This window comes from Thermoascus crustaceus (genome assembly GCF_041956765.1).
Source record: "Thermoascus crustaceus strain CBS 181.67 unplaced genomic scaffold VTN00scaffold_1, whole genome shotgun sequence".
NCBI classification, from domain to species: Eukaryota; Fungi; Ascomycota; class Eurotiomycetes; order Eurotiales; family Thermoascaceae; genus Thermoascus; species Thermoascus crustaceus.
In genome coordinates, this window is record NW_027192527.1 from 3842909 (window position 1) to 3857295 (window position 14387).

A 14387-nucleotide genomic window follows, 5' to 3' on the forward strand; every position below is an offset into this window, starting at 1 on the left:
TATGACCACATTAAGGTCTTCCCCGGTGCTATTCTTCGAGGGAATGGGATATGTGAACCGCACATTACTTGCTCCATGGATCGCATGATGTTGGCATCTGATATGTCATCTTAACTGCCATTTGTGACGAATGTCTTGCATATCTGATCGTTCTGCTTATCAAATATACGGATTATCCCACTCATCTTCTTGTCTGCTTTATGTTAATGTTTAGTGATATCCAAATGTTGGACCAAAATTGATTAGCAGTTTGTGATTTCATACTGAATTATATACAAAGCAGAAATCATCATATCTAGCAGAAGTGCATCGTTCAAATAAGCTTTCCTACCGTTTTCAGACCTTGATGATTCTGTCTGCAAAAGCTGACTCGCTGGGGATGAAAGGACGGAAGGGGGAACGGTTGCTTCTAGAAGAGACACCGTTGTGCAGAGTCTCCCAGAGTGGCGACGTGAACGTACGGAGGACTCCCTGTATGCACCGGGCAGACTTAAAAGGCCACAGCCCAGTGATCAGACATCAGATGCATCATGCAGCGTCGAATTGCCGATGAAGAGTTCTGCGCCCTCCACACTACTTACCTCGGGCTTACCTCCGGACTATTCTTAGAACATGGCGGACGGAGAATTAATCTAACCCACGTGGGATATAGCAGAGCTAATTGAGATAGGGGTATCTGGATCGAACGGAACACTCCATAAACCTGTACCGCAATTAGCAGCATAAATCTCTGCAGATAATACGCTGCAAATCTTATAACGCGCGCCGTCCCGACCCGGCCTAACCGCCACTACCGAGTAGACTCCAGCCTAGCTGCAATCCAACCTTCGAGCTCCACATGTGCTCAAAAATCGGCCAGCCAATGCCGACAATTCTGCACGGGGCTTGGATCTCAGGAAATGGAGCCTAAAATCCTACCAAATGTGCCAATGCGTTCTGTGTATGAGGAGCTGCTTTCCAATTTCCCAGTTCCTCAGGTGGAGACCTCAGTCCTTGGGGCCGCGGCTGAACAGATTGAACTTAAGATGGACCTGCTGCCGACACCAGGCAGGAAAGTCAATATGCCAGCGGCATGTCCATCTGAATAAAAAGTTGATATCTGTTATCCTCCCTGCGACGATCTTCTTGTTATCTAACGGAGCAAGCAGTAAGAGAGGCAGAGTTCATCACTTTATCATATGATGGCCAACAGCCAGTCTCAGGGCCAGGGCCAGGCCCAGACCGAGCTGGCTCCGAACCCCGTTCAGATTGTCGGAGTAGATGTGAGTCTTTCACCATCTGGTTGTCTTGAGACTACTTCGCATGCGAGTAGATGGGGCTGATCTTGAGAACCTGCAGGACGATGTCGCGGATGACGATTCTGCTTTTGAAGGCTCGTAAGTCCGGAGTGGAATACATAGATCAACTGTCTTGTCCGTAGTACTTCTTACTAAATACCTGGCTTCCGGCCCGCAGGATCGGAGATGCCAGCTACACGAGCTCGATATCGTCTAGCGTGAGGAATTATATGTAAGTTTAAATTTGTCTGCACAGTTTGGATTTTTGTTTTTACATGTTAAAAAGATACTAATCAAGACCGACGTGTGTGTAGATATGAGGTATGTATGCATTGTTTCCGCAGAGTTCTCTTGCGCGATTCACGCTTCTCGATGTTAAGTTCGAAATATTAACACGATGGGCGGATGCTGTAGAACGGACGTAGGTACCATGCTTTTAGACAAGGGGAGCATATCCTGGTAAGTTTCCATCTATGTATGTATCTGTGTTTTTATTTATCTACTTGATATTTGGATTTCCAGCCTATAAAAGACAATTCGAATGAATCAACGCTGACTATGTCTACAGCCAAACGACGAAAACGAACAAGACCGCATGGATCTTGCGCATCATATCTACCAACTGATCACTGGTGGCAAGTTGTATCTGGCACCTGTCGAGTCTCCTCGGCGTGTTCTCGATCTGGGAACGGGAACTGGAATTTGGGCGATTGATTTTGCAGAGTATGTTGTTTGTTGTTCGCTATGATTTATGGATGAATATGGCTAATAAGGTGTGTTCAGTGAGCATCCGGAAGCAGAAGTGATTGGTAAGGGGTTCCTTCTTTAACCAAAAATGTGAACAAAACTAACATAAATTCAGGAAATGACCTGAGTCCAATTCAACCGAGATGGTAAATTCCCTCTTCCAATACGTTCTATGAAGGTATCCCGAGGGGATCCTGCTAACATCTCATCGACAAACAGGGTCCCCCCAAACGTCCACTTCGAAGTCGACGACTACGAAAGCGACTGGTCCTACTCCCAAAAATTCGACTACATCCACGGCCGCGAGATGGAAGGCATGGTGAAAGATTTCCCCCGCCTCTTCTCCCAAGCCTTCACCCACCTTCACCCCGGCGGCTGGCTCGAATTCCAAACCATCCAACTCCGATGCTTCTGCGAGGACAGCGTCTCCCGCGCAAAAGCCGAGCCCTGGTTCAGATGGTCCAAATACCTCCACGACGCGGCCGACCGGTTCGGCAAGGACATGGACACCGTGACCTCCTGGCCCGAGATGATGCGCGAGGCCGGCTTCCGGGACGTCAACGCCGTGACGTTCAAGTTGCCGTTCAACCCCTGGCCCAAGGATCCGAAGCTCAAGGAGCTGGGCAGGTACCATCAGCTGCATATGTACGAGGGGATGGAGTCGTACAGTCTGTTGCTGTTTACGCGCGTGCTCGGGTGGAAGAGGGAGGAGGTGGATGTCCTGCTGGGGGAGGTGAGGAAGGTGTTAAGGGATCGGTCGATTAGGATTTATACAAAGGTGCATTTTGTGTATGGACGGAAGCCGGAGTGAGATGGATAGATGTCTGTCTGTCTGGCTTTTGGAGAAGGGGAGGATACTGTTTTATATGTATATCTAACTGCTTTTTTTTTCTTTCTCAGTTTCTAGAACCGATTAAGCCAGCAGTTCAATTCCACATAATGCAATGATCCAAATAAGTATTTCAGTTATCTGATTTGATTTGATTTGATGTGATCTGCCTAACTGGGGCTGGAGACAATCAATTTCTCTTCTCGACTCGACTCGATTCTACGCAGCCCGTGGCAACTGTTTCTGTTTCTGTTTCTTGTGCTTTGCATCACGATTGCCACCTACCCTGATAACGCACCTACCTATGTAAATAGATACATACATAGATAGGTGTCAAAAAAAGAAAAAAAAATAATGAGTAGGTAGGTACATAAAAGGCAAAGAAAAAAAACAGACTGACCGTTTCAGTCCGGTTCGGTTCAGTCCGTCAGTACCCCAAGCCCCACGCACGGGGATAGATGGATGCTACCGATCGTTTACTTGTTTGTTGGTGTAAGACGAGATATCCAGGGAACTCCACGCAAAAACGGTAAGTGTGAGAGAGAAGAAAGCAAAATGGAATAAAGGGGAATAAAACGATTGGCTTGCGTGCTCAACATGACGATCCATATGGACGGAGATGGTTTTTGTAACAGCGAATCAATGGTTGTGTCAAGTCAAAGGGCCTCGCTTGCGGATATGTGAAAACGATCGAATCCGAGTTTCCAGGCAACACATGAAAACAGCAGAGAAACAGGAACAGACAAATGACATGCTAGTCCCCAGGCAAAAAAGCACAACGCCAATCTGACCCCAACTCTCTAAAGATTCCATGCAAGAGGTATCATGATCGTTTCGTAAGCGGATGTTTTTCGATTGTCGGGGGCTTCGGAGCATATTCACAGGTTTAAAGAAAAAGTGAAGAAAAAAGGAGATGTGTAAGACGGTCGAGATGGTGACGTTCTTCTTTTTCTGTAATATCAAAATCTTCGATTTCACCACGGCCCAACTTTCAGCGGCAAACCGAGACCGTACGTCCCGGACAAGAGCTGCTCGCGAATAGAACCTGGATCGCCACCTGACGGACCGAGATGACCTTGGGCACCAGGTCCATTCATCCAACCCAGACTCGACCTGAGCTCGTCAACGGCCGCCTGCAGCTTGCCGCCAGAGGTCTGGTTGTGCTTCGCAAGCTTCTGATCCCACCCGCCGTACTGCAGCTGGATACCACCTCCTCGCTTACCCGCCTCGCGGATGACCAACACCCATGCCTTGCAGATCTCCTCGTACGCGGACTCCTTTTCGATGTTGTTCTGCGGCGTGCTCCATCTTGGCAGATTGTGGATAATTTCGGTGGCCCCGTCCAGGTAGCTGAGTGACGTGGACGCCTGGGATTCGTGTGGGGGGAGAAAGTGGGGCGTGAAGTCGCTCAGCGCCTCGAGCAGGTTGTGGAGATGCTGCCGTACCCGATTGTATGCATAGTCGGACGAAGGATTGCCGCCCAGGGGGAAGGCCGCCTGGAGGGCAGACTGGTAGTTGCTGAGGACCTGGAGGGTGGAAGCAACGCTTGGCCGGGGAGCAGTGTGCACGATCTCGTCGTTCAGCTCGGGGTGACGCTCGCACACCGACCGTAAGACAGAGCGTAGGGTCTCGGTGTCTAAGGTCTCGAGCAAACGGGGGAGAGTGAGGGGACGGCCGGAGACGGCCGGTCGAGCTCGTTTGGAGGGACGGACGGTCGGTAGAGGTCGAGGAGCGAAGGCAGGGGAGCCCGTGGGAGAAGCGGACATCCGGATATCATGGTCGTTGCTGTCGTCTTCGGCCTTCCGCTTGCGACTGCTGGACGGTTGTGAAGGTGTAGACACTAATAGCACAGGGAGTCAGCATCCATACTTTCCGGATATCATCCAGATAGCAAATACACCAAGGATGATCGAAAATAGGGAGCCACGTACTGGAACGAGAGGGAGAGAGGCGGGTATGTTCGTAGAAGTGAGGAGGAACAGGAGGCGTGGCCACCAGGCTGTTCATGATGACTGTAGCGGGAGGATGGCAAAAATCCAGCAGTTGAGGAGAAGTCTGCAGGCCACGAGCAGTCGAGGAGGAGTTTGATAAGAAGGATCAGGACCTCGACCTGGCTAGGGGAGAGGCGTAGCGAAGGAGAAAGAGAGAGGATGGGGAGGAGAGAGAGGCGGTGGACGGCGTGATGTGCTCGTCACGCAGCCAAAGGTGTTGCGGTAGGCAACGCGGCCCGCCTGCGCACTCCTCGCCCAACGCATGCGAGATGCCGTCGCGGCCCAAACCGGCCTCGCTTCGTCTACGTCTTTGTACGACTTGTAACATTTTTTTTTCTACGTTTCAGTCGATTCATTTTTAATCCTGACCCGGTATGCATCCAATCGCAGCTGGCGGTTTCGTCATAATACTACCATGAGACCGCCTTGCCTCCAGACTCTGCTGTTAAGAGGACCGAGAACCCTTCGCCCTGACGCCGAAGCTATGCGACACAAACCAGCACATACAGACATATCACCATGCGGATAGAACAGCACAGAAAAAAAATGAGGCGGTTGCGAGAACCTTACAGATACAGGGACTGGGCAGCGACAATGTCCCTCCTCACCTTGGTCAGCGCCGTCTCGAACTTGCTCTCCAGCTCTTCGCTGCCCATGACCTTGGCGGCCTGCGCCATCTGCCGTAGACACTCCTCCAGCCGGCGGAACACCCGGATCAGACTGCCCTCATAGACGTCCGTCATCTTGCTGCAGCGTCGTTAGCACATCCTGCTCACATAAACCCTGGGTGGCGCCTTTAGCTTACCAGATCTCCGCAAAGGACTTCCCATTCGCCCACTCGTAGATCACCTCCATCAGCTCCCAATGGAAGCTCTGCACATACTCGTCCTCATTGACGGCCAGCTTCGACTCCTGAGAGACCTTGGCGATGATCCTAGCCTGCGCCTGGATTTCCTTTAGTGGCTTGGCCAGTTCATCCCTGGTCAGAGCGGGCGTCTCCTTAGATTTCTCTTCGAAGACGAAGACGCTCAAGACAGCAGCAACTTGCTCTGGCGTGAGCTTGTTGAAAAATCCGTTGAACAGGAGCTCACTGAGCATCAGCTCATCGCCTGTACTGATCTCGCACGCAACACGCGCCTTCAACTGCACGACTTCCGCCTCGTTAATGAACTGAAGTCGACGAAGGACACGCTTCCGGCACTTGAGCTCGTCGAGTTGCATGATCGACATAGCCTCGGAGATCTTCTTCTTCGTCGCTTTGATCTTAGTGCCAAGATCGACTTTCTTAGCGTATTGGTTGTAGAGTTCAGGCAAGCGGGGAGAGTTGTGTAGAGGGTTCGACAGGAGCCGGGACTCGAGAATCTCAATTTTCTACATTTCTGATTAGCGTGCTGCTCGTTATCGTGCAGAGTGGACGATCTTACCCTCAGTAGTTTCTTGAACGAGTCGTCCTTGATACCCATATTCTCGATGGGGTCAAGCACAGCAATTCCATCAGGGAAACGCTTCTTGACTTCGTCCAGGGCTTTCCCGACGGTATTCTTCGAGTCGACCGTCTGCAGCTCCTTGGGAAGGAAGATTCGGATGTGAGCGATCGCTTGGATGCAGCTCAACACGACCGGCACAACCTCAACGCGAGCTTTCTCACCATCCTTAGGCGGTCTCACCCCTGACGGGAGGTCCTGGTGCGTCTTGGTACCCACAGAGGACCCATCAGCAATCTTGAGCAGGACATCGACCACATAACTCTGGTGAGGGCTCAGCTCTTCTGTTGAGTTCTTCGGTGTCTTCCGTTGCTTGAAATTAACAACGGCGCCCCAGCCAAAATCGTAATCTCCATACTTGATCTGTACAAGTCGTCCAGGCTGCATGAACGGCAGGGAATAGTTGGGATGGCTGATGACCGTTTGCATGTCCTCCGTGAAGTTTGCGAGCTGCTTTCGCAGGTCATAGTACTCGCGGATCGTCCCTTCATCCGGGATGTTCATGCTAGCCCTCTCCTCCTCCAGCTCACGAAGTTCTGCATTGTGTTAGTTTGGTATACTATTTGGCAGATGATTATTCACACATACCTTTCTCAAGCCCAGCCACGCTAGCGGTATTCTGGAACTGGTAGAAACACCGCTCAAGCATAAACTCTGGCGAGATGCCTTCGACACGCATGAGGTTCAGAATCATGTTGTAGCCCAGGTGGAAGGCCGAATTCAGTCGGTCCTGCTCTCCCCGGACAATTTCCTTCGCCACAGCAGGATCCATCTCTTCTCCGACCATCATGATGACAATACCACGGTCATCGAGACCTCTACGACCGGCACGGCCAGACATCTGGACGAATTCTGAAGGAGTCACCCAGCGTTGACTGAAGCCGTCGAATTTCCTGACGCTCGTGAACACAACGGTCTTGGCAGGCATGTTGAGACCGATAGAGAAGGTTTCAGTTGCGAAGAGAACCTTAATAAGACCTTCCTGGAAGAGAATCTCAATTGTCTCCTTCAGGATAGGAAGAAGTCCGGAGTGGTGAACACCGATTCCACGTCGGAGTAAAGGCAAGATATGCTGAATCTGCGGCAGAGCCCTGTCCTCTTCGGACAGCATCTCGATGGCGCTATTGAAGACTTTGGAAACCATCTCCTTCTCCGAGTCATCGTTGAACGCCAGCGAGCTCATCTGCAGAGCGCACGCCTCGCATTCGCGCTTGCTGAAGCTGAAAACGATGACCGGATTGTAGTTCTTGACCATGATCATCTTCACAATCTTGTAGATGTCAGACGGGCCCTTGGTACCGCCTTTGTTCAGCTTCTTATCCTTGCCCTTTCCTTTTCTTTTGGCCATAGCGTCTGCTGGATCGTCGCCCTTCTTGTCTGCGATCGAGCTCATGGCTTTCTGGAAGTTCTCCTCACGGAACACACCTTTCTCGTCAACGATAAGGTGGATGCCATCTGCGCCCGCGGGGAAGAAGTAGTGCTGAAGCGGTGTCGGACGGAAATCGGTATACACAACGTGACAGGGCTGGTTATGCATCTTCGTGATCCATTCCGCAAACTGCATGGCATTGGGAATCGTAGCAGAGAGGAAGACATAGCGGACCTTATCAGGGAGAAGGATGATAGTCTCCTCCCAAACCACACCTCGAGCTGTACAATACTTAGTAAGAAGATTTTTTTGGATGTAGCTCTTTGGCACTTACTGGCATCGCGCATATAATGGATCTCGTCAAAGATCACCCATGCAACTTCGCGCATAATCTCCGAACCTCGATACAACATCGAGCGAAGAATCTTGGCGACAGTTAGCGACTGATTCAAGTTATATAGCCATAGCAATGCACTTACTTCTGTCGTCATGACCAGACATGTAGCCGTCGGGTTGATGGTGACATCGCCGGTCATCAAACCCACATCACCAAACTCCGCAGCAAATTCTCGGTATTTCTGGTTGCTCAGCGCCTTAATCGGACTCGTGTAGATGACTCTCTGGTTGTTCTTCAAGCTCTGCGCAATGGCGTACTCCGCAACCACGGTCTTTCCCGCACTAGTGTGAGCAGAGACGAGGACACTCTCCTCTCTCTGGATCGATGCCACCGACACCTGCTGGAAGGGGTCCAGAGTGAACGGCCAGGTTCTCGCGGGCGTCTCGGGCGGCTTGTGTTGGGAAATAGGGACGTATGGGTAACCAGGCGGGATCGCGACCTGGTGTCGGACCTGGTGCGACAGCACAACTGCAGCCGTGTCCTTTGTCGCCTGGAGACCAGCTGAAGCTGCAACCTCACGCTCCTGCTCCGTCTCGAAGGTGTCTGCGACCAGAGGCTCGGGCTCCTGGTCAAGTCGCGCGCGCTTCGCTTCAGGCTCCCCATTTGGGGGCGCGGGTGCCTCTACATCGTCCATTTCCGTGTCCACAGCTGGTACAGGGGACGGGGCGCCATCCTCCTTGCCATCCACCTTGCTTTCCGCCGCAGCGCCATTCTCTTTCACGTCTCCGTTGGCCTGGCGCTTCTTGCTCTTGTCCTTCTTGGGCCGGGGCTTAGGAGGCTCGTCCGAGGGCTTTGCCGCCTTGGGCTGGTCCTCGAAGACATCGAAAAGCTCGTCCATCGTTCGCGATATCCCAGCGTCGACGTGGACTTGCAACGAATGGTGGGATACGACGCTGTTCGACGACGGCAGCTCCGGCGGGCGAGAAATTTCAATGCTCTCGAGGCGGATCGCCGCGTTGTGGTTCGCCAGAAAGTCTTAGCGGCGCGCCGGCAAGACCTGCCGTGCGCGGGCTCGGTCACGTGCGCTTGGCCTTCCGGGCGGCCGCCGAAGCTGCTCGTTCCACTCCTGCTCTGCTTCTCTTCATCCGATCCGACTCTCACCACGCCGACGTCCTGCTCTGCTCCCTTCAAGGTGTGTTTTCTTGCTCTGTCTCCTCGCAATCCAATTCCTGCTGAGCGTCCAAGATGTTCGCTGCTTCCGCTCTCCGGGCCAGAATGGCCACCAACCTCGTCGCCCGCCGTGGCTTCTCGACCACCCGCGCCCAGCTCGGCAGCCCGTACCACTACGCTGAGGGCCCTCGCACCAACATCCCCTTCAACCCTCTGACCCGCTTCTTCTTCTTCAGATACTGGGCCTTCATGAGTTCGTGACCTCAATTGACTGCGAACAAGGGATCTTTGACTAACTGGATCTTTTTTAGTCACCGGTTTCGGTGCTCCCTTCGCCATTGCCGGTATGCTCCTCTCCCGATATAGCCAGGTTCGCTTGCATTTTCTGACATTGCTTGGTTTTTTTTAGTCTGGCAAACCTACAAGACTCGCTAGATTCTCGTCGCTGGGATCTGGTTGATTTGTCGTGGCGACTTGGGCGAGGGACATGCGATTGCGCAGTGATCGCTCATCCAAGCATCTGGAAATCATGTACAAATCTAGAAAAATTTTCTGTTGAATTTCCTTTCCCTTGCGTATTATTCCTGCAGGTAATTCGCGGGTTGTAGGCGTCGTCGAGCTACGTGGGTGTAGAAGCGCCGACACATCTGAAATGTGGATGAAGTCATTGGCCGGTAGCTCACCTTGTCCGTAAGAAAATTAAAACCTTGGGTCCGAAGTCTGATATTGGAATCTCCGCGACCAACGCGACCAGCAAAACACAGAAGACCGCCCTGTGAAACGCTATCTTTCACCCGGGAGATAGCTTTGTCTCCGTAGGCGAAAGATCCAGTCTATTCATGGAGGCGGGGTAATATCTGGTGCAAGATGCGCAACCTGAAAAACGTGCGCCTCACAGAGGTGCAGCTCCAGGGCGAGCTACCGCTGACAGCTACGGCGTGGGATGCAGCCTCGGACGCTGTAATCTGCACCTTTGGACCTACAGAGGGAGATGCAGTCATAGACCTGAGAAGAAAGTTGCAAGATGCGGACTTTACTGGCCCTGCAACCCCGGAGTCATTTGAGTCTATCGCATCGTGGGATGCGCCATGTCCGCTGCCCGACTTGGCGTGCGATCGCGTCCTGTCCCTCCAGTACTTCGCGGACACCCTGACTGCTTGTCTGGTACTGGAAGGAGGTGATATTATTGTCGTCCGCGAGGAGCCTCAGCCGGGGGAGGACAAGATCGAGATTGTGGGATCCGTCGACGTGGGGATCACCGCCGCCGCCTGGTCTCCGGATGAGGAACTTCTAGCGATCACCACCAGGGCTAACACCTTTCTTTACATGACCAGAGAGTTTGAGAATGTCGCGCAGATCACATTCACCCCGGAAGACCTCAAGCTTTCGCGACATGTCTCCGTCGGCTGGGGGAAGAAGGAAACCCAGTTCCAGGGTAAGCGAGCTAAGGCCATGCGGGATCCAACCATGCCCGAGAAAGTTGATGAGGGCAAGCTGAGCAGCTATGATGACGGAAGGACCACGATCAGTTGGCGAGGTGATGGTGCCTTTGTTGCGGTCAACAGCATCGAGACCGGCATCCGTCGAGTTATCAGGGTCTATTCAAGAGAAGGTACCCTAGATAGCGTCAGTGAACCTGTGGACGGTCTCGAAGGAGCTCTAAGCTGGAGGCCAGCTGGGAATCTGATCGCGGGTATTCAACGTCTCGACGATCGAATTGATGTGGTCTTCTTTGAAAGAAACGGCCTACGACATGGCCAATTTACCCTACGTCTCACTGAAGACGAGCGGGCATCGTGGGCGTCGGACATCCACTTGGCTTGGAATATCGACTCCACTGTCCTTGCTGTCCAATTCAAGGATAGGATAGAGCTTTGGACAATGGGCAACTACCACTACTATCTAAAACAGGAAGTGCCAATTTTGGTTGACCCGGAGTATAAGCGACCATTCTCCTTTAGATGGCATCAGGAGAAGGCGTTACGGTCTGTCGTCGGTTCAACGCGCTCTATTCTAGACGCAGAATGGGTGTTCGACGTTTGTCACGGTTCGACGATCAGTCCTGACGATGTTGGTTCTGTCGCAGTCATCGATGGAAAGATATTGAAGTTGACCCCATTGAGACTGTCGGGGGTGCCTCCCCCGATGGCCCATTGCGAAGTGACGCTAGACTCCAACATCGTCGATGTTGCATTTAGTCAGTCGGGCAGACGCATCGCCGTCTTGATGAGGGACAGATTTTCCGTGTTTGCCTGGTCTCTCAAGAGAGGGCCGCCTCCTCCCCCTGTACTGGAATCAAGCTATCCGTTGCCAGACGCACCAGAAAGCCGACCTCGACAGATCGCCTTTTTGAAAGACAACGAAGTATACATTCTGAATCACCTTGAGCCGTACCAGCCTCAAATTGGGAGGACGACATTGGAAACCCGTATCACCAAGGTCGCATACCAGGCTTCGGAATCGGAGCGTCTATATTCGATCTTTGCAAGCCTCGGCCATGATCGGTTGTGGTTTTCAAACACCAAGCGTCCTGGGCCAATTTCATATTCCACTATAACCCCCCTTTCAAATGACGAACTTGACGTTACCGTGTGGCCCGACTGCCCCGGAGTGGACACTTTTTGGGCGAAGGCCGTCTCAATCACTGAAGAAGAAGTATGACTTAAGGAACGTCAATTCATTGAAAACTCGCTGACTAGGATAGGGTGTTTTGTTCTCAATGTCGAAGACAGGCGCACTCTATGCGAACCAGCGTCTTCTGGCAAAGAACTGCACTTCTTTCACCGTAACGCCGGCACATCTTATCTTCACGACAACCCAACACCTTCTCAAGTTTGTTCATATTACTAGCGTGGAAGGTGAGCTTTGTTCTCAGCCGGTGATTCTAAAAGGCAATTGCTAATATTGCTTTGCAGACATGGAGGTACCGGGTGACACGCCTGAGAAAGATGAGCGATGCAGAAACATTGAACGCGGCGGGCGTCTGGTAACAGTCATGCCCTCGATGTTTGCGCTTACTTTGCAGATGCCTCGAGGAAATCTTGAGACTATTTACCCCCGTGCTCTGGTTCTGGCTGGTATTCGAAACTTTATCGACAAAAAGGACTACCGTTCTGCATTCCTTGCTTGTCGGAGCCAGATGGTAGATATGAACATCCTCCACGACTATGCTCCTGAGCAGTTCATGGAGAATATCCAGTTGTTTGTCGACCAAGTCAAGAAGGTCGAATGGATCGACGAGTTCCTCTCACGCTTGAAGTATGTTTGCCTGTGTCTGTGTAAACGGTAAAGCATACTAATTTGCCTATAGGGAGGAGGATGTCTCTGAGACTCTGTATAAAGATACCCTGAAGCTATCCAAAGCTGAAGCTGTGGCTAGTGCGCAGCTGCCAGTCGCTGCTCCGAATATTGCACCTGCAAAGCCGCCTACTAAAGGCAGCAAGGTGAACCGTATCTGCGACGCCTTCTTAGCTACCCTCAAAAACAGAGTGGACACCAATTTGCAGAACCTAGTCACTGCACATGTATGCAAGTCGCCACCTGACCTAGAGGCTGGTCTACAGCTGGTTGCCCGCCTGAGAGGTAAGTGTGCACCAGAGATGTTGGCATGTCGCTTGACTTACAGTATTACAGAAAAAAGTTCGGAGCAAGCGGAGGAGGCAATCGAGCATATGTGCTTCTTGACGGATGTCAACCAGTTGTACAATTACTCTCTGGGTCTTTATGACCTTGAGCTTACTCTCCTGGTTGCTCAGCAAGCGCAGAGGGTAAGTGCCTCTTCAACTTCTGGGATGCCCGGTGCTAACAGTGTCTGAGGACCCTCGAGAGTATCTTCCATTCTTGCGAAAACTACAGCAGCTGCCCGATCTCCGACGGCGCTTCGAAATCGACAATTACCTGGGCCGTTTTGCAAAGGCACTGAGGCACTTGCATGCTCTTAACGAGTATGATGAGCTCAAGCTCTACGCAATTAAACACACCTTGTACAAGGAGGCGCTCGAACTATACAAGTATCAACCAGAGCAGCTCCGCGATATGACGCAGGTCTACGCTGAATACCTCTACGACCAGTCCAACTACAAGGAAGCAGCCATAGGTGGGTGTCTTCACAGACGTCCTTTATTGAAAAGACATAGCTAACAAGACCGAATTCAGCCTACGAATCCCTCTCCCTCTACGAACCCGCCTACAAAGCCTACCAGCTCGCCCATCTTTGGCGCGAATCCCTCTACTGCGCCCTTATGGTCCCCCTTCCGGAGCCCGAACTAAACGAGCATGCCCTCAACCTTGCTACCACGCTGGAAGAAAGCCGCGATTATGTCTCCGCAGCCAATATCCATGCGGAGCACCTGCACGACATCCCCACGGCAGCCCGTCTCCTCTGCCGCGGCTCGCGCTTCGCCGACGCCACGCGCCTGCTGGCCCTGAACGGCAAGCAAGACCTTGTCTCGGACATAGTAGACTCGGGTCTCGCGGACGCAATGGGTTCCACCACGGACTTCCTCGCAGACTGCAAAGCCCAATTGCAGGCCCAGGTTCCCCGCATTCAAGAGCTCCGCGCCAAACGCGCCGCGGACCCTCTGGCCTTCTTCGGCGGCGACCCAGCCGCTGGCGAAGCCGGTGCCGACATCCCCGACAACGTCTCCCTCGCACCCACAGACGCCTCGACCGCCGCAGGCCGCAGTATGTTCACCCGGTACACGGGCGGAACTGTCTCCTCACGACGGACGTCGAAGACCCGCCGACGAGAAGAGCGCAAGCGCGCCCGCGGCAAGAAGGGCACCGTCTACGAGGAAGAGTATCTCGTCAACAGCGTCCGGCGACTCATCGAGCGGATGAACTCGACCATCGACGAGGTGCAGGCGCTCGTGGAGGCGCTGCTGCGGCGCGGGATGCGGGAGCGCGCGGCCGCCGTGGAGAGGGCGCTGGAGGAGGTGTTGAAGATGTGTGCGGATTGCCGGGAGGAGGTATTCGAGATCCCGGCGCCGGAGCCAGAGAAGAAGGAAGAGCAGGAAGCGGAGGGTGGTGAGGAGTTGCCTCGACCGGGCGGTGGTGAAGGCGTGCTGTGGGAGGTACAGCAGGCTGTTGGCGCAAAACGTGACGCGCCTGTTGTGAAGGAGTTCAAGAAGTTGGCTCTGCTGTGATGGCTTGGCCGTGGGACTTTACTTGCCTATGGACCATGG

At 52.7% G+C, this 14387-nt stretch overlaps 5 protein-coding genes across 5 annotated transcripts; 3 read left to right on the forward strand and 2 right to left on the reverse strand.

Annotated features, from left to right (window-relative positions):
- Window positions 1-1178: 1178 nt before the first annotated feature.
- On the forward strand, window positions 1179-3643 carry VTN00DRAFT_1358 (uncharacterized protein; the record flags this gene model as incomplete). The annotated part of the gene is made up of 11 exons (XM_069427456.1): window positions 1179-1262; window positions 1339-1376; window positions 1456-1509; window positions 1592-1598; window positions 1692-1736; window positions 1846-2000; window positions 2061-2086; window positions 2140-2170; window positions 2244-2802; window positions 3262-3382; window positions 3489-3643. 11 exons carry the CDS (start codon window positions 1179-1181, stop codon window positions 3641-3643), a joined length of 1275 nt encoding a protein of 424 aa, XP_069292060.1.
- Window positions 3644-3827: 184 nt separating this feature from the next.
- VTN00DRAFT_1359 (uncharacterized protein) lies at window positions 3828-4860 on the reverse strand (the record flags this gene model as incomplete). The annotated part of the gene is made up of 2 exons (XM_069427457.1): window positions 3828-4693; window positions 4785-4860. The coding sequence occupies 2 exons, from the start codon at window positions 4858-4860 to the stop codon at window positions 3828-3830; spliced, it is 942 nt and encodes a 313-aa protein (XP_069292061.1).
- Window positions 4861-5410: 550 nt separating this feature from the next.
- VTN00DRAFT_1360 (uncharacterized protein) lies at window positions 5411-8932 on the reverse strand (the record flags this gene model as incomplete). The annotated part of the gene is made up of 6 exons (XM_069427459.1): window positions 5411-5591; window positions 5650-6215; window positions 6269-6864; window positions 6917-7978; window positions 8032-8122; window positions 8177-8932. The coding sequence occupies 6 exons, from the start codon at window positions 8930-8932 to the stop codon at window positions 5411-5413; spliced, it is 3252 nt and encodes a 1083-aa protein (XP_069292062.1).
- A 39-nt stretch (window positions 8933-8971) lies between these two features.
- Window positions 8972-9639, forward strand: VTN00DRAFT_1361 (uncharacterized protein; the record flags this gene model as incomplete). The annotated part of the gene is made up of 4 exons (XM_069427460.1): window positions 8972-9226; window positions 9280-9457; window positions 9516-9548; window positions 9614-9639. The coding sequence occupies 4 exons, from the start codon at window positions 8972-8974 to the stop codon at window positions 9637-9639; spliced, it is 492 nt and encodes a 163-aa protein (XP_069292063.1).
- A 432-nt stretch (window positions 9640-10071) lies between these two features.
- VTN00DRAFT_1362 (uncharacterized protein) lies at window positions 10072-14348 on the forward strand (the record flags this gene model as incomplete). Its single annotated transcript, XM_069427461.1, has 7 exons — window positions 10072-11859; window positions 11909-12062; window positions 12120-12462; window positions 12515-12786; window positions 12838-12971; window positions 13021-13300; window positions 13360-14348. The coding sequence occupies 7 exons, from the start codon at window positions 10072-10074 to the stop codon at window positions 14346-14348; spliced, it is 3960 nt and encodes a 1319-aa protein (XP_069292064.1).
- Between the last annotated feature and the right edge of the window lie 39 nt (window positions 14349-14387).